At 46.5% G+C, this 23,559-nt stretch overlaps 1 protein-coding gene across 9 annotated transcripts in view; it reads left to right on the forward strand.

Annotated features, from left to right (window-relative positions):
- dysf (dysferlin, limb girdle muscular dystrophy 2B (autosomal recessive)) overlaps positions 1–16,204 on the forward strand; it is a 45,707-nt gene extending 29,503 nt beyond the window's left edge. For all 9 annotated transcript variants that reach the window (XM_069519056.1, XM_069519060.1, XM_069519057.1 and 6 more), the window contains 15 exons: positions 1,677–1,775; positions 6,657–6,785; positions 6,967–7,122; positions 7,233–7,324; positions 8,089–8,259; positions 8,385–8,527; positions 10,202–10,341; positions 10,431–10,519; positions 10,637–10,732; positions 10,826–10,967; positions 13,719–13,818; positions 15,077–15,249; positions 15,523–15,632; positions 15,735–15,882; positions 15,997–16,204. In XM_069519056.1, the coding sequence (XP_069375157.1) occupies positions 1,677–1,775; positions 6,657–6,785; positions 6,967–7,122; positions 7,233–7,324; positions 8,089–8,259; positions 8,385–8,527; positions 10,202–10,341; positions 10,431–10,519; positions 10,637–10,732; positions 10,826–10,967; positions 13,719–13,818; positions 15,077–15,249; positions 15,523–15,632; positions 15,735–15,882; positions 15,997–16,053 (1,845 nt within the window). In that variant the 3' untranslated portion in view covers positions 16,054–16,204. The remainder of the gene's footprint in view (positions 1–1,676; positions 1,776–6,656; positions 6,786–6,966; positions 7,123–7,232; positions 7,325–8,088; positions 8,260–8,384; positions 8,528–10,201; positions 10,342–10,430; positions 10,520–10,636; positions 10,733–10,825; positions 10,968–13,718; positions 13,819–15,076; positions 15,250–15,522; positions 15,633–15,734; positions 15,883–15,996) is intronic.
- Positions 16,205–23,559: the final 7,355 nt, after the last annotated feature.

Genomic DNA, 23,559 nt, shown 5'->3' on the forward strand with positions numbered 1-23,559 from the left:
CCTCATTTTTGTAGTAGTCGTTCCCTCGCGCACACACACACACACACACACACACACACACACACACACACACGCACTCTCTCTCTCTGCTGATTGTTGCCAATGTGACAGGACTTTTAGTAAATCTGATGGATGGCGCTGCTTCATACTTGAGAGAGAATAAATTTCTTGATAAAAGCAAATAACAGGGTTTCATCCAAAGATGTTATATATCCCCCCTGCCCCCCCCGCCCCCCGAAAACCATATCATATCAAATAAAACGAGTTGTATCCAAACCACAGAGAGACATCAGTCAACATTTCAAAATAAAGACATGTTATCCTCCAGAACAGAACGACATTGTAAGAGCTGGATGACTCATCGCTGTGAGAGTAAGTGAGACTTCACGTTCACGCCAGCAGTTTAGGGATTTATTTAGTTTTCACTTATTTATTTATTTTTACAAATGGCGTATATATTTCATTTTGGATTGAAACCCTCACCGTGTTATGAGAATAACTATTAATACATGTGTTGAAAAGCTACTTAAAGTGTTTTTAATCCTGTAACTTCAGCGTGCGGTTACGCTGTGTCAGCGTTTGTGTGTCTGCATGCAGTGTGAGCTGAAATTTAACTTGTGTCTAACTTTTCTTTTCCCTTTAAACGTGGACGCTAGATGGTTCAGTGGGTAAGTTTGTGAGCAGATTTAAAATTGTACTTTAGTGAGAATGATCGTAATGTGGCAGTGCATGATGGGTAACATCCATAATTCACTCACCGGTGAGGCAGGTTGGCCACGGACTGAGAAAAGAATACTCTTTGTGGTGAAAAGTACATCTATGAATCAACCTCCTCGCTGTTTGTTATTATTATTACATTCTGAGGAGGTCACACGTCGAAGCCGCAGCTCCCTGAAAAGTCGACTTTGGAGAATTTGGAGTCCGTGTAGAAATTTGAGTCAGTGACCACACACGTAACCTGCACCCGGAGAGACAGAAACAAGAATCTGGCAACACGCGCCGATGAAATAGAGCGTTTGAGCGCAGTTACGACATATGGACGCTGCATGTGCCCGCAGACTCGTGTGTCACAGAGAAGTGATGGAAAAGAGCTCGGAGCAAAGCAGCAGCAGGATTCTCTTCCTTCATGTATACACTGTGCGACTTGTCTTACTTTCTTTTCTTTTCTTTTTTGCCGTAACATGTTTCTCCTGGTGTCCCGCTCGGTTCTGTCCACTTTGTGTGTGTGTTTCCATCCCAACGTTGCCCGTTTCCATTGCCTCAGAATGCCCGTATACAATGACCTTCATGCCACGGAGCCACCAGAGGCAGTTTTTTTTTTTTACTTGTGTTGACGTGAGTTGGCCGAGTTCACGTTGCCATGCGATCACTGGAAAAAACCATGAAAAGCGGGTTATTTCTAAGTGAGCTGCTCCACAAAGGCAAACAGGGCTTTACCCCGGGGGTGGGGGGGGGGTGCTTTAAAGGTCAAAGGTCATTAATGTTAAGACAGAATCATATGAAATCTATTTATTTAGATTTATTTCACCGTCTGGAGAAAATGTGGTGAGCTGTGAATGAAATCCTGCTTCTCAAGATTCTGAAGTTTGAAAGAAAAATCTCAAATTTAGCTCCGAGTGTCCCTGAATGTGTCCGGTTTGTCGGCGACCTCTGACCTCTGCACATGTGACCGACAGGGGGAAGAGTTCATGGACTGGTGGAGCAAGTTCTACGCCTCGACGGGAGAGAAAAACAAGTGTGGGACGTATCTGGAGAAAGGCTTCGACACACTGAAGGTATAAGAGTGTGTGTGTGTGTGTGTGTGTGTCTGTGTGTGAAATATAGAATATAATCATCTCACTTTAAAATGTTTTTCATAGTTACTTTTTTAAGAATATAAATTTTAGTTCATGTGTGAAAATCAAAATGTGGATTACCCACCAGGACCCATCGGGTTGGACTGGGTCCGGATAAAAAGGTTGAAGTGGTATTCGGTTTGGATTCGACGTGACGTTAGCTGGGCGACCTCTTTGATTTTTTTTATGTTGCACGTATCCGTGTTTGAGGATAAAAGTTGTGGACGGAATTCCTGTCGGGTTCGGGTTGGGCTCGGTTAGTTTTCTCTTGGGCTTGGATGTAAAAAAAAAAATTGCATCTGGAGTGTGTCTGCAGATTCAACTTCAGGCCAGAATTATAGGAATAAATGTTAAGAAGGTAAAACTCAATAAAGTGGGAAGATGAAAGAGAGACGGACGGAGACAGTGCAGCCCTTTGTTCCTCTGCACTGAAACATCACGCACGTTGCCCCAAACATCACCATTTAAATCACATTTTTGCCGTTTTGCCAGTTCTCTCTGTCAATCCATCCCTCCATCCTTCCTCCTCCTCCTCCTCCTCCTCCTCTCTTCTCATGCCCCGTCCTCGCAGCCCGGCGTCCCCACCGTTTTCCAACAACTCCGATGACTCACTTGCAGCAAATTCGCTTCGGGGACGCCACATTGGGACGCATGCGGGGGGAAAAACGGCAGCCCTCCGATGTTGGCGAGTCCCACACGACTGATCACGTCAGCCGAACTCAACGTCTGTTTTTAGTCTCGTTCTTTCAAGAGTCTGCCACGGTTCAGCCACCGTCCCAGGAGCCACTCTCTCCATCATCGCCCACGCTCTCCTCAACCCTTATCCCGATTCTCTCGGCCCCGAGCGGCGACCTTTCCTGCCCCCGGGACTCGGAGCACACGTCAGTCTTCTTGTCTGATGCTCAAACAAATGACGAATCATGTCAGAATTTGGCCACTTTTTTATTGCTCTTAAATTAGACCTATAACCTCTCCCTTGAAAGCAATTTCACATCAGTGCAGCAGCTTTAACTCCGTCCTCTCCGTTTTATTATGATGTCCTAATTCCACAAAGCCTTTTTATCTGTAATAGCACTTTTCTACATGTGTCCTCACATACATTCAACAGACCGAACAAGAGTGGGTTTTTTGCTGACTTTCTACAAAAGGTTTTTATGGAAGATGAATAAATCATCTGATCAATTTTGGAAGCAGTAAAATCTGAAGCCAAGTCGTATTTGAAAATCACCCTCTAACGACCAGAAATGTTCCAGAAAGGCCGTGTCATGTCTTTTTCTTGAGATGAAACATTAAAATGTGGCCACAGCCGAATGACACAACAGAGAACAATAACATCTTGCCCAATAGTCACGACCCCTGAAAGGCCTTTTCCATCTTTCTCGCGGTTGTATTTTATTTTTTTTTTCATTCAGGAAGCTTATTAAATGGTTTCACTGATGGAAACACATCTGAGTCGCTTTTGGAGTTTTTGCGACATTTCAAAACTTTGCTCGAGATTTCACTTGACAGCTGGATGGAAACTACTGAAATGACCAATGAGCCACTGGTTCCATCGTCGCCTCGCCTCAGTTTCGCCTTCTCCTCAATCCTCCCCTCCACCAGCTCTGCTGCCAACGCCTCCTTTTCTATTCATCCTCCTCCTCCTCCTCCTCCTCCTCCTCCTCCTCTCCGGTTCCCTTTTTCCTAACCCTAACCCTCCGTTCAGATCTGCTACTGTCGAGAGGAAATGAGCCACTGTTTCCAACCTTTCCGAGCACCTTTACCTTCCTCTCACCCCGCCCCCTCTCTCGTCCCTCTGCCCTTTGACGGTCGTTGGGTTGCTACTGTCGGCTGAGACACAGTTTCCAGCGTCGGTCTGACACGAGGTGAAACTCGGTTGTTGCCTCCTTGTCTGCCACCTTTCTGTTTCTGTCTCTATCCACTATGGAGGTCGGTTTTAAATGAACCACCATCAATTTAGAAATCTCTTCGAAACCCTGAACATGAGGCCAAAGGTTCATCCAGCACAGATAAGAACAGTAACTATGGTTACAGTAAATTATCTGATCAATCTGGTTCTCGGTGTTTTAGATCAATCCAACAAAACTAAATCAGTGTTTTACGCCATTTTCCAAAATGAACTTTCATTGATTTCGTATCCATGAATTAAGACTTTGACCCTTGAATTTCAGAGTTTGTAAGAATTTTTCATCTCCTTCTTGTTCCTAACGTGACGTCTCCACTTCCTCCCACTGTCCCAAAATATTTATGTGCGTGCATTTAGGTGTATGTCTGCACCTGACCACAAGGGGGCGATCGTGATGTTTTGGCTCCATGTTCGGTTGCTTTAAATCCTCTCTACGATTTCATAACAGAGCTAAAGGTTTTTAATCATGATGGACATCAGCTATAATTATACTCTTAGATTATATATAATATATATCATGTTTGTGTAATCGTGTTTGACGGAACCAGGTCAGAAATCTGCTGCGTCCTCCAGAGCGGCTTCATCGCTACACCTCTTTTTCCTCCACGGTCGTCTTGTTCCCACCTGCTCCTTCCTTTCCCACTTTAACCTCCTTTGTACTGTCCTGTTCAATATCCTCTCTCCGTCCGCAGTCAAGTCAGATGCTGTTGGCTCGCCGCTCTCCTCCCACGCTGTCACCCCTCCTCACCTCCCTCCCTCTCCTCCTCTCCTTATTTTCTTGACGCCGCTGTTTCCATCCTTGTTATGACTTTGCTTCACGTCTCTCCTTCCCCCTTCACCTTCTCCTGACCCCTCCTCCCTGGTAATCAGGATTCGTTGTACCACAGTGAGCCAGTGTTTCCAGACTTGACTGTCGCACCTCCTCAACCTCAGCTCCATCTTTACATCAAAACCATTTTAAATAAGTAATAACTCAGTTTGTTCACAGGAGAGCATCAACAGACGTAAAGAGGGCTGAGAAAAGAAGGTCAGCACAGACGATCGTGGAGCTGAGCCACAAAGAGAGAAGCTTCCACTCCTGTCGTTAAAGAAACTAGTGGGACTGTGAACAGGGCACAGCCAACCAAAGACTCTTTGCCCCAAAATATTGACCGTTGCCCCGAGAGGCCAACGTGTCGTCAGAAGTTCGCCGATGTGCTCCGAGGTTTCTGAGTGGGATGAAACGGCAGCACCTGAAAGCATCTCCCAGTCTTTGTGTTAGCAGCAGCTTCATATTTACCACAGAGACATTTGCTAAAAATGTCGACCTCTCGGGTTGTGATTTATTGAATTGAATTTTATAAAATGTTGATTGTCTTTTTCTGACATGAGCCCGACCCTACAACCAGTCGCTCTCAGTCCAGACCCTCTCCTCTCCTCCCCTCCTCCTCCTCCTCCTCCTCCTCCTCTCCCTCGGTGCTGGGTTTGGTGCGTGATTCGTGAAATAAACCGCCGTTCCCAGACCTCTTCGTTCGTTTACATCATCCGCCCTCATCACTCTTTCTCCAAACCCCCCGGTGTCCTCTCCTTGCTTTTCCAACTCTTTCACCGCTCTCCGCCCCAAAACCGTCGACTCTACACCGTCCACGCCTCTCGTCGTCCAACTCCTCCTCCCTCTTTCTCCCGCGTCGCTCTTTCCTAACTAACCCCTTTGTTTCCTAATTACATAAAAGTGACAGTGGAGGGAAAGCATCTCGTTGCTTTCATAAACTTTCTTCTCCCAACTTCTTTCAACTCATTTTAATAAACTGCGTTCATCAGTTTCTCTGGGAATTGAACACACCAGCTCTCCATCATATGGAGAATGACAGCTCTATGTTGTTTATTAACAACACTGCAAAGTTACGTGTCATCAGATAATGTGACTGTTGGCTCAGTGTCTGGACGGTGGAAGGAAGTCTGCTCTCATTGGCTCACTCGCCGTTCTCGGTTCTCACTTCACCTGGTTTCCTGAGCGACGGTGCGTTGACGAGTCGCTGGGGGAGAATAAATGTGGGGCATCGCGATGAACGAGGAGGAGGAACGGTCTGGACTGATGACGAGCCGTTTCAGGAGCTTCAGTGATTTCTGTGCTGAAGCGGAGCTCCCTCCATCTCAGACTTTTTTAACTTTGCAGAACTTTTACATTCAAGTGCCGCTCTTTTAAAGATAAACTTCTAAATATCACCTGCATTTCCCTGGTTGAACAGTCCAACACTTTATTCATCTGCTCTTTCTTTCTTTGTCCTTCTTCTCTCTTCCATTTTAACCTTTACCTTTAATCCTCACTCTCTGCGTTCACTCCCTCTTCTGAGCAACAGTAGTGAACCGATGTTTCCAGCTTGTTTTCTAACAGATCGCCTTTTCAGCGACTCACCGCAGAGCTGTCACACACCGATGATAGGGAAAGAATGAGGGAGTGTGTGTGTGTGTGTGTGTGTGACTGATGTAAACAAACTAATGAAAACAAATGAATCTTTTTGTGCGTTTGACACGTAGACGCCCCTGCCCTGATACACTACGTACACATATACACTCACACACACACACACACTGTGTTGTGCCAGCCGCTGCAGTGTGACTGTAATATAGTGTTGAGTCGCGTTTGGCTGCGGTTTAAATCCAATACCAGTGGAATTACTTTGGACAATACTCAGCGATGACGCCGCAAAGTAACATATTGTCACATCAAATAATTCGTCTTCAGCCCAGAAACCAGTTTGTGTGTTTGAGCAAAGATGAAGAGAAGATGAAAACCTTCATTCCTCCGTCATCTCTCTTTTCGGCCCAATTCCTTCTCTCTCTCTCTCTCTCTAGTTTCTCACCCATCCCTTTTTTTTTATTTACGTGAGAACACTTGAAGATACGTGATGCGCTCCTCTCCTCCTCTTCCTCAGGTGTTGGACCGGGAGTTGGAGAAGGTCGAGTGTTACGAGGGTTTCTCTGATTTCTGTCAGACGTTCAAGTTGTTCAGAGGAAGGACTCAGGATGAAGGAGAAGATCCGTCAGTGGTCGGAGAGTTCAAGGTAAAAGTTCAGTCTCTGTCCTACTGAACCTTTAGTCATCGAGATGTGACATCACAAAACATCACGCCACATCACGTGTGTCACAAATCAACACAAAACGTGTCGTCACAAACCTTCACGTGACCTCAGGCCTCATCACCTCAACACCGATCGTTTGGCTCTATTTTCTGTCTTCAACCAGGGCATGTTTAAGATCTACCCTCTGCCAGACGACCCCTCCGCCTCTGCTCCACCCAGACAGTTCAGGAAACTTCCTCCTAACGGCCTCGAGGAGTGTTTGGTCCGAGTCTACGTCATCCAGGCTCAGGGGCTGCAGCCCAAAGACACCAACGGGAAGGTAGGAGGAAGAGGAGGAGGAAGAGGAGGAGGAGGAGCAGATTGTTAACTGGTCTGATCTAAAAACACTACAGAAATGAGAAATGAGTGTTTCCGTCTTTGTGTTTTCAGTGTGACCCTTACGTGAAGATCACTCTGGGGAAGAAGACCATCAACGACCATGATAACTACATCCCCTGCACTCAGGACCCTGTCTTCGGAAAGTACGTAACTTCATCTCTCGCTCTCCGGCTCAATCCGAAAGTCCGATCGTCCTCAACGTCCCCGTTATGAAACCACATTTAAATCTGCTGGATCCAGATTTTCGTTCAGAACTACAGATACATTGCACACAGTCAAATAAATATCTCCTGAAGGAGATCCGTGGGTATTTTAATCGGTGGGTCGTCTCTTTTCTCTTTTATGTCACACTGTGCTAAGTTTATTTCTGTGGATTGTTTATTATATATTGCAGAACTATTTTAATGACACCTTTAATGACCACTTCCTATTTTCTCTTTATATTTCTACCATAAGAACCAAACAATCTTAGAAGCAGGAGTATGAGTGTCCTCTCTACTTTCCTCTGAGACATATTTTCTGTTGACACCAGTAGGGGTCGCTACACTCACACCGATCACAGGAGCTGAACAGCCTCAAATCTTTACTTGACACTTTTTCTAAACCTGGAGAAGTTTATTCTTCTTATTCTTCATTTGAATCTCCGTCTCTTTTTATCAGATGATCAAACTGTTTGGTTTTGAGGAGGACACGAGAAACTGTGTCTGACTGGACCTGAATGTCACATGTCACAAAACATCAAGTCACATCACGTGTCAGAGAATTTATGAAATTATGATACCGTGTGCGACTTACGTGAAAAATAACACGTCCCAAGAAACGTGGCATCGTGATTCGTCACCTGACAACACATCACGCCACGAAAAACAGTTTGTCTTGACCCTGTTTTCATGATTTTCCCCTCCAGGATGTTTGAGTTCACGTGCTCCCTCCCCGTGGAGAAGGACCTGCGGGTGATGCTGTACGACCACGACATGCTGACCAAAGACGAGAAGATCGGGGAGACGGTGATCGACCTGGAGAACCGCTTCCTGTCCAGATATGGAGCCCTGTGCGGCCTGCCGCAGTCCTACTGCGTGTGAGTGGACGCTCCGAAGAAATGTTTATTTTACCGTCACATAAACGTACCTGTCTAGTAACATCCTCCCTTCTCTCTCTCTCTCTCTTTTCTCGCGCTCTCTGTCTGTGTCTCTCGCCCGTCAGGTCGGGGGTGAACCAGTGGCGAGATCAGCTGACGCCCCGACAGCTGCTGTGTCGAGTGTGTGAGCGACGAAACCTGCGGAAACCGGTTTACCAGGACGACTGCGTCCTCTTCAGAGGAGACAGATACACGGCCGCAGACCTCGGTGTGTGTGTGTGTGTGTGTGTGTGTGTGTGTGTGTGTGTGTGTGTGTGTGTGTGTGTGTGTGTGTGTGTGTGTGTGTGTGTGTGTGTGTGTGTGTGTTTCCATTAAAAACATTGTGGGCTGGAAACGACAGATCTAGTTAGACTGAGAGAGTCAGTTGGGGATCAAGTCCACCCTCCCTCCCTCCCTCCCTCCATCCATCCATTCCTTTTCATATCTTTTCCCATTGTCTCTCATCATCTCCTCCGTCTCCTTCTTCTCTTCTTTATTCCCTCACTCTCCTCCACCACTTTTCCCTACCTTTACTCCTCATCCCTGACCTCCTTCCATCCTTCCTGTCCTCTATCCGTCCGTCCCTCCGTCCGTCCGTCCGTCCTCTTCTGCTACAAAAAGTGCAGAACTTTGGCGGAGGACAAAGTGGTGGAGGGAGAGAGGGAGGAAGGAGGAGTGGAGTTAAATCACAGGACCACCTGAAGAGCGGAGCAATGAGATAAATATTCAAGATTCATTTACACACACACACACACATGTTCCTCGGCTGGTGCGATGCAAGGTCACGGTTGTCGTTTTGGTGATTTATGGTACAACTGTGTGTGTGTGTGTGTGTGTGTGTGTGTGTGTGTGTGTGTGTGCGTGTGCGTTGGGGGAGACAAGCCAACGTCAACACTCGCGGTCGTCTCTCCGTTACCGAGGAGCCGCCGCGTTCTCTTTCCACAGTTGCCGCGGTTACCGTGCGTCAGCCTGCTGTCCGTCAAGCGCGGCCGCTAATTGGCTCTTCCCCTCCTCCCTCCATCACATTTTTTTATTCTTTCTCTCCTACCTCTATCTCTCCATCCTTAACCTTTCCTCTTTCCCTTCGTTCTCCCCCAAGTTTCCTGTTCCCTCATCCTCTCTTCATTTACCTCATATCCCTAGTTTCTATCACTCTGCTCTTCCTCTTCTCTCTCCCATCCTCCTCTCTTCTCCTCTGGTTTGCCCTCCACTCTTCCTCCGTCCTTTTTTTTTTTTTACCTTCCACTTATTTTCTTTTTCCAAAGTACCTGACTTCTTCTCTTCTCCTCTTTTTTCTTCCCTTCTTCACCTTTCATATCCTTCCATTCTCTCTCTATTCCTCCTTCTTCATCTCTTCATTCATCTCTTATTCTTCACTTATTTTTGAGATTTATCATGGTTCTCCTTCGCTATCTTTCTCTCTTTTTCCTCCCCCCACTTTCATCTCCTCTTGGTGTTCTTGTCTCTCTTAACTCTCTTCACCTCTCCTCTTCCTCTCCTCCCCTCTTTCCTCCTCTTCCTCTCACAGTCGAGGTGACTCTAAGTTTACAGTCATAAACTTTTGACGTTTGCTTGATATTTTCATTTTGTTTGGAAGCAGCAGAGATTTTCCCCGTTCGTTGTGATGCAGAATGTGTGTGTGTGTTAGTGTGTGTTAGTGTGTGTTAGTGTGTGTTAGTGTGTGTGTGTGTGTGTGTGTGTGTGTGTGTGTGTGTGTGTGTGTGTGTGTGTGTGTGAATAATGAATAATTCCTATGTGAACCAGTCCGCCCAGTGTTCCGTCTTTCCATTCTCCACTTTGGGAGAGCTGTGACCTACACTTAAACCTTAACATGTGACTGTGTGTGTGTGTGTGTGTGTGTGTGTGTGTGTGTGTGTGTGTGTGTGTGTGTGTGTGTTTTCAGAAGACAAGAATGAGTGTAAACGTCACCTCGGTCCAGTGAAGGAGCGACTGTCGCTCCACATCCTGAGGAAACTGGGGCTTGTACCTGAACACGTGGAGACCAGGCCTCTGTACAGCCCATTACAACCTGACATAGAGCAGGTAACACACGTTCGATATCGTCACGTACGGGTCTGTTTCCTCATCCGCTTCCTTACGCCTTTTCATTGGCTGTCCGCTCTGTCCATCAGGGGCGTCTGATGATGTGGGTGGACCTGTTCCCCAAGTCCCTGGGACCCCCCGGACCCCCGTTCAACGTCACGCCACGCAAGGCCAAGAAGTACGTGTACGAACACGCAAACATCGAGTCTAATCAATCAGTCATTCAAACCATCTCTCTCTCTCTCTCTCTCTCTGTCTCTCTCTCTCTCTGTCTGTCTGATTTGTTCTTGTTCAGGTTCTTCCTGCGTTGCGTCATCTGGAACACCATGGACGTCATCCTGGATGATGTCAGCATCAGTGGCGAGAGGATGAGCGACATCTACGTGAAAGGGTGCGAGCTCTCCCTCTCTCCTCTCTGATTCTCGTCCCCTCGAGTAAAGAAACATCAGTAACGTCGTCGTTGTCTCCGCCCTGTGTTTGTCAGGTGGCTGGACGGTCACGAACACATCAAGCAGAAGACGGACGTCCACTACCGCTCTCTGGGCGGAGAGGGAAACTTCAACTACAGATTCCTGTTTCCCTTCAACTATTTACCAGCGGAGCAGCTGTGTGTCGTCGACAGGAAGGTAGGAACGAGGGAACTACGTATTCCTTTTATTAGCTATCGCACCTGAACACCTCTTCGTTGATATGAACAACCCCACGTCCCGCTGAGACATGCTCTCGACCAATCACGAGCCTGTCGATCATGACCCCCTATTTTACATCATCAATTAAAACCAAACTTGTCCGAAACATTAAACAAACATCGGTGTGATAAGAACATTTTGACAAATGTTCCATCTACTAACATGGAGGAGGCAGCGTACTTTAGCCGTTTCGCTCCATTTCCACTCAGGTTCCGCCTAAATACAAAATCTTCAATTTAAACTTTACTTTTTAAACTTGTGTTGTTTCCAACTTTCTCGGAGTTTAACTCTTCTTGTTTTATTCAGTTGTGTTTATGATCGTTTTAACAGTTCACGGTCGAGGAGACGCGACCAGGCCGAGCTCAGACAAAAAAAAAAACTGCACCAGTCACATCAAATAAAAATTCTCTATAAACACGTCGACACGGATCCAAGACTTGTGGCAAAACTATCAGACGCGAGACCTCCGACTAATCTGCAGTGATCTACAATTAACAAAATTAATGAGGTGACATTTTTACAAGGAGGACGAGTGAGTGAGGCTGTTATTGGATCTCTGAGACCCAACAGAAACACAGAGTGAAGAGCTAAAACAACATCACACTGAAAAGTGGAATAACAACGTGGCCGTCGTTTGCTTTGCTTGGCCCGGAGAGCGAGCCTCTTTAGCCGCTCGCAGCCGACATGTTTTACGATGGCGCTCGCCGGCTCGTAGCAGCATCCTCAATCAGGGAGCAGCTGAAAAGACGAGAGGGAGTTTTAATAAAAAGAAGCAGGGTGGAGGGTTTTTACTCCAGAACAGAGCCGGAGCCAGGAGCTGCGTTTATGACGCCTGAAGCCTCAGCGGTTGGTGATTTAATCTCTGAGTCACAGGACGGATCAGCAGCGCCATCAACACTCGGCTCCGTCAGCGTCACACTGTGATGGGCGAAGTCGCACTTTCTCGGAAAAACCTCAGAATTATTGTTGTTTTTTCCAGAATATTGACTTTAAGCGATTAAATTTCCACCGCTAACATTTCAACCAAAGATTCTTTTCCCCGTTTAAATTTGTTTTTACATTTGAATAATTTAGACGATTTATTGATTATCGGTATCGCTGCCCATTCGTTCCTATTTTATACAATATTTATAATTAATATATTTATTCTCAAAACCTCAGAATTGTGGGTTTGTTGGTTTGTTGGTTTCCATGGAAACATATCAACCTTAATTCTGCTGCGTAGCCTCTCGGACTTAAACTTTATTTCGAACCCATTAAACAAAAATAATCTCTGGATTTAAAAAAAAACCTTGAGTGAGTAAAAGTTGGTTTCTTGGTGTGATCAGTGTGTAATTAAACGTAATAGTGTGGCCGCACTTCTATGCCAACAACGTTTATTTGATTTGAGAGCGAGAGAGAGAGAGGCAGAGTCGGACGAGTAGAGCGAGGAGACGGAACACGACTCTGTACTGGCAACAAAGAGGAAGTTGATTGATGCTGTTAGATATTGCAGAGAGCAGTTACACACACACACACACACACACACACACACACACACACTCGTCCGTACAGCGTCCCACCCTGCCTGTGAAAGCTGTGGAGTGATATCTTAATGTACTTGGACTGAGTTTGTGGATAAAGTCACACAAGTGAACGCACTGACACACACACACACACACACACACACACACACACACACACGACGGGTGTTTTACGCCTGGTGTGTGTGTGTGTGTGTGTGTGTGTGTGTGTGTGTGTGTGTGTGTGTGTGTGTTGTTATGACGTGTGTGGATTTAGACTGTGATGTGGAGAGTCAGTGTGAAGTCATGATGAAGACGACTCCATTCATCACTTTCACACACTGAACAGAACGGAGCAGATTGTTTCTGCGTATTCGCAAAAATCCGATGTGTCGTTGGACAAAAAACTTCAAATGATTGAAGGTGAAACTGAATTTCTCGTCTTCGTCTTCCACGTGTACGGCTCCTCCTCTTCATCCTGAGGTATTTGTGTTCTCCCAGTTTTAGAAACCTCATCAACGCGCTCATTCGCTCGCTCGTTGTGAATGTTCCAGACATTTTCCTGCAGTTTTCATCACGTGGACTCACTCTGACGTTTTACCAGAGGGCTGCAGGAAAAGATCCAGAGCAACTGACTGGAACCTCTGGGTTCTCCGCTGCAGCCCCTCCAGAACGTGTCAGGAGAACGTTCAGGTGCAGCTCTGAAGCGTGAGCGTTGTAGATATAAAGGTCGACTGAGCGAATGGAAAGAGAAGCAGAGGAAAGTGTTTGTGAGTAAAGTCCATTAGCTCCGAGGTGACAGAGGTTTAGACTCTGTCTGACAGTTTAGTGTGAATCCACCAGAGGTGATAATAGCTTTAATACACACACACACACACACACACACACACACACACATGGAAGTGGACATGTAGTGAGAGATGTGTCAGTGAAGTGCTGTTCCAAACTGAGAGGACGAGGTTTCCCAGGATGCTCTGCTCCAGCTCGTCTCATCACGACGCAGAGATTAATTAGTACGAGTCGCAGCAGCAGCTGCACAGATGTGATGTCAGCGGACGTTTCAGGTTTTCATCTGAGAGACGGGATCAGAGTGCGAGGCGTTTAATGTCCAATCAGAAAATCTTTTTAATTTAAGTTAAATAATAAAAAGTTCTTTTCTCTTTTCTCTTCCTCCGTGTTTCTGCAGGAACATTTCTGGAGCATCGATAAAGCCGAGACCAAACTGGCTCCTAAACTCACCGTCCAGATCTGGGACAACGACAAGTTCTCCTTCGACGACTACCTCGGTAACACACACACACACACACACACACACACACTTATCAACTATAAACGCAATTATAAACTTCATGGATTATTTAGTTAATTAAAACAAACATGTTGCGTTATGGACGTGTCCGGCTCAGTGCACCTCTTCTGTCTCCGACATATTCTCGACTCACACTACACAACTCTGGTTGAGACTAATATCTTTTAAAGACGTGGTATTGGATCAGTCCACGTTCACTGTTGGACGTTTTTGGCGGCATTTCAGGTGTCTCGGCTATCGTGTCCATTTTTACTTATTTAAATTTCCATTTACTCGAATATAGTGAAAGTTTTACTGGTTTGTACCGTTTCAAGAATTTTGGTTTTGGACAATTCGCCGGTTTTTCCACAGTTTTTCCGACACGTTGAATGGAACCTCGTGTGCGACGCGTCCGCAGACAAAACGACTGCGATAACATTTTTCTTCAGAGTTAACTCTCGTCCATTTCCACTGCGTCGGCACATTTCACAGAGAGGAAGGGCTCGTCTTATTTTCTCTTCTTCAGACTCGAGCTGTCAAAATTTCTGCCTTTCCTTCACCCCTGACGTTGCCCCACCGCCGGGCCTCCTCCTCCTCCTCCACTCCGCCTGCCTCACTTCATCTTCTCTGCCAGAGAAGAGGGAGGGATGACGGCCTGTAGATCGAGCGTCCGACCGGAGAAGGAAGATGAGGAATCCAGACTCTGATCTGTTCCTGTCTATCACCATCTCACCCTCTGCGCGGCGGCCATCTCTCCCGCTCAAACGCGTTCACCTCGTACAGTCTGCGGGTGTGTCGCCACCTCAAAGCATTTTTTTCCCGTGCCTGTGTGTCTTCAGCTCGTCAGCTCAGACCGCCGACTGATCTTCCCGCGCAGCGTGAGGGTCAGACACGAGCCATTTTCCTACAATCACACCGTCGAGCAGCAGCCGACTCTGGAAAAACACTTCCAGTGGACGTCTGGTCTCTGTGCAGCCGTTCATCAACCCCCGGCTCCTCCGTACTTAATGTCAACAGCCATCAAAACGTACTTCCTAACTCACCCTCACCGCGGGATCGAACATAATTCACTCTGAACTCACTCATTAATTAGCCATTAAGAAAAACTGGCGACTCACTGATCCGAGCCACGTGTCCTCATTTACGACTCGAGATCAGAGAAGCAGCGCGATGATGATGATGTTGATGTTTACGTTCATGAATTAAGTAGAAATGTTTGTGCATCCGTTTGAACGCAATCGTCAACGACTCCTCAGGTCACCTGGTGATGGATCTGAACCACATGCTGCGTCCGGCCAAGTCCCCGGAGAAATGTGACCTGCAGCTGCTGGACCAGACGAGCGACAGGCTGGTGTCGCTGTTCGAGCAGAAGACCGTCAGAGGCTGGTGGCCGTGCGCCTGCGAGAAGAACGGCGAGAAGATCATTGCTGTGAGAAACACAAACAAAGACGACGACATCGTCAGCGAAATGACACACACGCAAATAAGACAAAGATCAAATACGGAAGCTGAAGATCAGAACAATGATAAAGAATTATTTTAGCCGTTTAGCTTCATTCACTTCATTTGAGGACTAACTCACTACTGCCCTCTAGGGGAACTGCAGCTAATGTTCGTATCGCACCAGTTTGTTTGTTCACTCTCTTCCTCTAAGACGATGTGATGTCACGCTGTGTGGGCGTGGTTGTTTTCCATGTGTCAGGGGAAGGTGGAGATGTCGCTGGAGATCGTGACGGAGCAGGAGCAGGAGGAGAGACCGGCCGGCCTCGGCAGAGACGAACCCAACATGAACCCTCACCTGGAGGAGCCTCAGTGAGTCTCACACACAAGCACACGCACACACACACACACACACACACACACTAACACACACACACACACACACACTGTAGTAACTTTGTCCTCTCCTCCCAGGCGTCCTGAGACCTCCTTCCTGTGGTTCTCCTCCCCGTTTAAGACGCTCAAGTTCATCCTGTGGAGACGCTTCAAGTGGTTCATCCTCCTCTTCATCATCCTCTTCCTCATCCTCCTCTTCTTCGGGGTCTTCCTCTACGCCTTCCCGGCAAGTTTGAGTTTCTCTCTCTCTCTCTCTGTGTGTGCGAAAAAAAACGTACAAATAAAGGAACGGGGGTGAAAACAAACCCTCCTGACTCTTTTCCTCTTCCTCCTCCTGCAGAACTACGCTGCCATGAAGATGGTGGGACCTTTCGGACCGGCCAAAGCTGCCCAGTGACCACGGCGACAAAGAGGACAACGAGTTTCTGGAAGTTTCATGTTTATCTCCGTTCTTTTGTTTCCTGTTCCCAAAGTCGCAGAATGAAAACTGCAGAGATGAACTGATGAACTCGCTCTGACCTGATTGGAAACACTGCGATTCACAAATCTGTCGTGTGTGTGTGTGTGTGTGTTTGTGTGTTTCGCCCTCTGTGCGTCGCTGCGCTTCCATCAGATCTCAGCATGTGTCGCCGGCGCCCTCAGCCCGTGTCCTCGTCCTCCCTCCGCCACCGCTTTCATCTCTCGCTCCGTCTCATCTGCGCTCACGCAGAGAAAAAGGGGAATAAAAAGCCCGTCGCAGAAACGCCGGCGCCTTCCAAGAAAAAAAGCGGAAACAGAATCAAAGATTGAGACGTGGCCGCTTGATCTTTTCACCGCCTGCTGGTTCCCGAGGTCAGACCAGGCGGTGACTCGTCTTCTTCACGATGTCCAACTTTGTCGTTCTAAACTCAGTTTGTTGGAAAAAATATTTCAGCAATTTCTCTCTGAATCGTCTCTGTCCACATCCTCCTCCTCCATCTCCCTTCTCTCCTTCATCCTCCTTTTCTGCTCCTCTTCTTCTTTCTCCTCCTCTTCAATCTCAGCCTCTCCATCTTTTTCCTCTTGCTGCCTCTCTTCTTCATCCTCCTCTTCATTTACACCTTCCACAACCCTCAAACTTCCTTTTCCTCCTCTTCATCTCCTCCTTTCTTCTTCCCCCTCGTCTTTTTATCCTCCTTGTCCTCCTCAACATTATTTCCTCCTCCCACTCAATTTTGCATCCTTCTTTTACCTTCTCCTCCTCCAAGTTAATCCCATTCTCTTCATCCTCCCTCACTTCTTCCTCCCCGTGTTCTCTCCTTCTCTCAAAGTATCTCTTTGCTCCTCTTCTTCCCCGTCCTTCCTCTCCTCCTCCTCCTCTGCCCTCTCATTCTGTTCCTCCTCTTTCTTCTCCTTTTCTTCACATTCCTCCATCTCCTCCTCCTTGTCCTTCTCCGCCATCTCATCATCCACCTCCTTCTCTTTTTCTTCTTCCACCTCTTCTCTGACCTCCTTCTCCTCCACCATTTGATTCTCTTTGTCCTCCTTTTCTCCTTCTCTTCTACCTCTTAGTCCTCCTGTCTCATATTTGTTTGCTCCTCCTCTTCCCTGTCCACCCTCTCCTCCTCCTCTTCTCCATCCTCCTCTGGTCTTTCTTCACTCTCAGGGCTCAGCAGGTTAAGTCGTGGATTTGTTCTTGTTGATCTTAGGGTTTGACTTTTATTTGCACAAAGTACGTTTACAGATGGATGAAGTCAGACACACACACACGCACGCACGCACGCACAAACACACACACACACACACACACACACACACACACACACACAAACACACACACACACACACACACAGACAGACAGACACACACCAACAATCACATACAGTACAGAACAGGAAGACTAAAGACAGGAACTAATCCACTGGTAATCGATTGGATTTCCTGATGTACATGCTCATTTGTGTGTGTGTGTGTGTGTGTGTTTGATGCTTTGATCTGCACACACTGACTTAGCGAGTGAAGCGAAACATAGACGGACGATAAAAACGAACAGAGCCGTAATTAAAAAGACATAGAGACGAGAATGGAAAGAAATATTCCTCTCAGTCGTTGCTACTTAAGAATTATTTTTCTTTTTTCTAGCTTCACTGTCTACCGCTGTGGTCCTGACCAGAGTGGAAAAACTGACTTAGACCCGTTAGGTTCGTTTTTTCGGTTCTTGTCGGCCAATTACGAGCCAACCAGGCCCCGTAAACAAGAAGTCACATGGCCCCACACGCAGCTCATTTACAGGACGGAGCTTTAGAAACCCGCCATCATGCCTCCGGCCTCTCAGCTAATTTCACCTCTGTGGAATTCTGTGATCCATTTACGACACATTAAAAAAACAAAGGTCCACGCAGACGTTTAGTTCAGATTTAGTTCGTCCCAAACACCCAACGTGTCTCCTTGTACTTGTAAACTTTTTGGTTGTTCTGGCATGGTTTAAACGTTGCTGCCCAGAAACTAAAGAAACGCTGCATTTCACTTCGAGGAGAGCGACAAACTTCACACGACTCGTTCTCGTTGGTCACAACACCTCGATGAAGAGACGGTGAAACCGTCTCTCAGAGGTGCTCTTCTTTCTTTCTGCTCAGTATGTGTGTTCTATGAAGTGTTTATTTTTCAGGGATGTAGAAAGTCACCGCATCGTTCCATGCTGTTTATTTCTTTTGCACCGTTCGGCGTCCCCACAAAGACGGGATGCAAACTAAGCTGCAGATCCACACGCAGGCCAAAGCTCACTCTCACAGACTGGAAATAAAGATGGACGCCGTGACTGCTCCTCAAAAATGAATCCAAAGCTCCTCAGTGGCCCCCTTGTGGCTGGCTGCAGTTTAAGTCATAAGCCCCGCCTCCTCCATGTTAGCAGATGGACCAAATTAAAAACAGACCTGTGTGTCTGATTTTTTTCCTGTTGTTCTTATCACACTGACGTGTTTCTGATAAGTTTGGTTTTAATAAGTCATTTGATGATATTAAAAATGGGTGGAGACATCATGATTGACAGCTGCTGCTGACTCGTGATTGGTCGAGCTCGTGTATCGATGGGACCTTAATCGATAGACTCGAATCGACCACGGGAAGAAATAGAGAAACGTCGTCCATCTTTATTTACAGTCACTGATTGCCTTTAATATTGACTATCAATCCAGCTGCATCGAGTTCATCGTGAAAAAAACGTAAATAGGTGACATAGCCGGACGGAGACAATCATGCCCGTGATCACTTCTCTTGATAGTTTTGTTCATATCATTTTTCCCACAAAGCCTCGAGATGCCTTCATGCTGCATTGTTGTTGCGCAATTTCTCGTTCTCGTAAATGCTACGTGCCTTTAGCCTTTAGCTTCGCCGTCTGGATGTACAGTGACACTAACTCGTCGCTCGGCATGAATCAAAACTAATACCGACGTGAAATAACCAAAATATTTCATTTGTTAGCTTTAATGTTTTTTGAAACTAGCCACACGCCAACTCAGTAATGTTGACGGCCTGTTGACGATATGTCGACGCCCCGTGAGAATCACAGACTGAATGTATTCGAGATGTGACTTATGTATTTGACTTTTCCACAAAGAGCAATACTGTGTGCACTGCAGTTCATCACTAGTACCGATTAAACTGCATTTTTGATCCGTGTGTTGTGTGTTTCTGTACGCGGACGGGATTCTTACGACAATATCACGAACATCGCCAAACATTTTATCATCAGTAGGTGGCTCGGGAAGCAGGGGATCTTGGGTAAAACCATCACATGGAGCCCTTCAGAATTAATCACCACTGTGGCTGCAGAGGGCGCTGTTGCTTTAACATATCAGTGCATTCAGATGGCAAAAAAAAATAAAGTGATTCAGCATCAGAGGAGGAGTAAAGACGAGAAAGAGGGAGGGATGGAGGTCAGGGCTTGGAGAGGAGGAGGAGCAGGAGGAGGCAGACAGGCAACATCCAAGAGAACGAGAGAGACAGAAAAGTGAGGACGGACCACACACACACACACACTCAGTGGTCAGAGGTTCACCTGCAGGTCATGTTGACCAGAGCGGGAGGGAGGGAGAGAGGGAGGTCAGAGGATGGGAGTGGTGCGGTATCAGGAGGGATGGACGAGCGGAACCAGGGATGAGGGAGGAGAGGAAAGGAGGAAGAGGTGGGAAGGCAAAGTAATAATTTAGGTCTGTGGGAGCTCTGGAGAGGAATCGATCAAAGTGTGTTTTCAGTTCGCTGCAGGTTCATGTCGAGGTCAGTGAACTGAACACACGCTTACAAATACATGTAGATGTTCTGTTGGGTTTCTCTCGTACGTACAACACACACCTTCAACACACACACACACACACACACGTGTCCGTAGAGAAATATCACTCGTTCATCAGAGAAGAACAGCTTTTAAACAGAACGTGGACGTGGACTGTAGGTGGGCTTCAAACACGTCTTTACAAGTTGTAACTCGACCAAAAACAAAACGACTTAATGGAGCTTTTACCAAAATTACTAATCGTGACGCCAACTTCAATGATCCGTAAAACCTCGAAGAAAACCATTTACCGAGATCGTTTAACTCCAAACGTGTCCAGATACCTGGGGGGGGGGGGGGGGTGATATCGGTCAGTTGAGTTCATTCATACGAACAGTGTCATGACGGAGAAACCCAAACACACGTGTCCGAATGTATGTCCGACGGTAGATTTAAAGAAACTATGTAAACTGTAAGTGTTACCGAGCGACAGTGCCCTCTGCAGCCACGAGTGGAGAATAATTCTGATTCATTCTGATGAAGTTGTTTTCATGGAGAGAAAAAACAAAGCTGTGTTTTCCCGCTGAACCCAAACACACCTGAACACTGGATATTACCCATGATCCCCGGCTTCCTGAACCAGAAGAGCTGCTGCTGTAACAAACAAACTCTGTTTAGACTTCGTCATATTTTAAAAGTTTCCTGCTGAAATATTTTGTTGTCGTCTTCCTGTCCTTCACCCTGAAACTCGCCCTTCTCTCCATCATCAGCCTCCCTCTCCCTGACTCCTTCTTCTCCTCCTCTCTCCTCATCCTGTTGCCTCATCTCACTGTGATGAATTAAAAAATGTTTGTTTACAGCCAACGAACATAGATGCCTTTCCCAACGTGTGTGTGTGTGTGTGTGTGTGTGTGTGTGTGTGTGTGTGTGTGTGTGTGTGTGTGTGTGTGTGTGTGTGTGTGTGTGTGTGTGTGTGTGTGTGTGTGTTGAAGGTGTCTTTGAACATGAGGAGGTCAAAGTGCAGCTTATTCGCCAGACATGATGGAAACTGGCCTGAGGGGAGGCTGGCAAACAGGATTCTAGTTGTTTCATTATCACCTGCAACACATACACATACACACACACACACACACACACACACACACACACACACACACACACAGGGACTATAACATCAAACACTTGCAGCTAATAAAACTGCAGTAGCCTCATCTGTACCTGTGAGTCTATCTGTCACACTGCCAAAGTTCAGAGTGGTGATATCAGCTTGCACACACACACACACACACACACACGATATCAGCTTGCAAACTCTCCACACGCAGACGCTCACATGTGTACAGATGTGATTTAACAGTTCGCACCGACGCCTCCGAGGCCGATCATGAACCTCCTCCATGTTAGCAGAGAGTACACGTTAAATAGATGTCGTCGTGTTTGTTCACGTTCCTGATGAGTTTGGTTTTTATTAGTTATTTGAGGATCGACAGCTGAGATCCAAACCGCACAGCTGCTGATTCTCCCAGAGACTCAGTGAAGATGCGTCGTCCATCTTTATTTGGAGTCAGTGTGTCTCTGGGGAAAGATGTTTCTTCTGGTTGCACTTTTCACACATGAACACGACTGTAGCTGCTGTTTGTTCAGGCTGAACTCAACCAATATGTTTTATTGCCCACGACTAATTCCTGTAAAACGTTTCGTAAATCTCGACTCCGTTGAGAAGAATCTGTTGTGAGTTCTGTCCTGATTATTTCCCGGTGTCATTTTTTTTTTGCATTCGCGTCCATCAGCATCATGTTGGATTTGTATTTTGGACTGTGTGTGTGTTCAGAAGGGACTCGGAGCATCAGTGTGTCTCCGCCGTTGTTTGTTTTCTGTTGTCCGTGCACGACCATCGCACGGTCGTAAACTCATTTTACACGCCATGCTCCTCGCATTAGTCTCTGTGTTAACTAGCAGCGAGGAATGCAGTTGAACAGCTCAGTGGAAAAAGCAATATAATTTAACAAGATGCTAATCCCCAAATTGTTGTGGTGTTTAGTCACTGAGCGGCCGCACGCTGCGACGCGCCGCGGAGCTCAGGTAGGAGAGGGTGGTCTGCTCTTCACCTCATCCCTCGGTTCATCTCATGCAGCTGAGCTGAGCAGCTGGCGAGGTGATGAAGAGGTGATGAAGAGGAGAGAGGACGCGGAGCTAACACGAGAGGTTCAGAACATCGTGTTCATAATCGAGATCATCGATTTAGTCACAAATTGTGTTTGAATATTTGTCGACTGAACGTGGTTGAAAAAAGAAAACGTCTGTGTAAACTTTGTTCTCGTCACATTTCAATGGTGAGATTTCCATTTGAATTTAGCTCAATTTCAATAAGTCGATAAAAGAAGTGACACAACAAATATCATTGTTTTAATTTGATGTAACTCTAAGTTTAGTTAAACTTCTCACAGCATCACAACTCATGAAACGAGCCTGAATTCTTCTGTGTGTTCAGATCACTGCAGCTCCTTCTTCTCATTGGCTGAGCTGAATCCTCATCGGTTCCCTGTCATGTGACACAGGTCCGGTCATGTGACTTCAAACCAGGAAGTAGTTGTGTGTGTGTGTTCACCTGTGTCTTTCTTCTTTCATCGATGAATCACTTGTGGAGGAAACTTGTTAATGTCGAGACGTGAGTGAAACTGTGTTGAAACAAGTTTGTGTAGAAAAGTAATGAACTGATTGGTTTTAGTGGTTAAAGGTCAAAGGTCGTGGTGATGTTGTTGTTCTGGTTTAACCTTGATTCAAACTTTATTTAAAAACTCTCTATCACGAACCCGAGTTCATAGAACGTATAATTTAAATATATATTTAAATGTATTATTTTTCACGTGTATTTTAAACTGCCCTCTGAAACCTCCGTCACAACACATTCCTGAAATGTCCCCAGATCATTCACGCTCTGCGTTCAAGACCTCGAAACCGAGATTCAAACGACCGACCGACAAGTTACGAGTGAGCCGAGGGGAGGAAGACGAGCGTGAGAGGAGAAGAATGGACGTCCTGACCGATCCTGAAGGGACTTTTAAAGGAAACGGCTTCGACATTGTGAGAAACAGTTAAGTGTGAAGTGACGGGCCGACCAGCACATCTTCAAGGTCGTGTTATTCACACACACACACACACACACACACACACACACACACACACACACACACACAAATGGTCCCTGAATGTCAAGGAGAGGCTCCTGACATTAGAACCGCCCGTCCATTTCCTGTGAAGCTTTGTTCAGGTCAAGGAGACAAAAGGAACCAAAAACACCCTTTTAACATTTTTTTGCTGAACTTATTGAGTCTGAACACCACCTTAAGTGTGTGTGTGTGTGTGTGCGTGCATGCGTGCGTGTGTGTGCATGCGTGTGCGTGTGTGTGTGTGTGTGGGAGCTGTAACTTTGTCATGTCTCAGAGTCCATCCCCCTCAACGTCCCAGCAAAACAACGTCTGTCTTTGTTTAGCCTGGTATTTCTCGACCTCTATTGTTGTGTATTTGTTTGTGTGTGTGTGTGTGTGTGTGTGTGTGTGTGTTGTGTTGTGTGTGTGTGTGTGTGTGTGTGTGTGTGTGGCCTTTATCTCAGTGACACAAACCAGTGGGATTTCGCGATTACGAATGATCGTCACTTCTCATAAGATCTCTGC

Source organism: Paralichthys olivaceus, chromosome 22 (genome assembly GCF_024713975.1).
Source record: "Paralichthys olivaceus isolate ysfri-2021 chromosome 22, ASM2471397v2, whole genome shotgun sequence".
NCBI classification, from domain to species: domain Eukaryota; kingdom Metazoa; phylum Chordata; class Actinopteri; order Pleuronectiformes; family Paralichthyidae; genus Paralichthys; species Paralichthys olivaceus.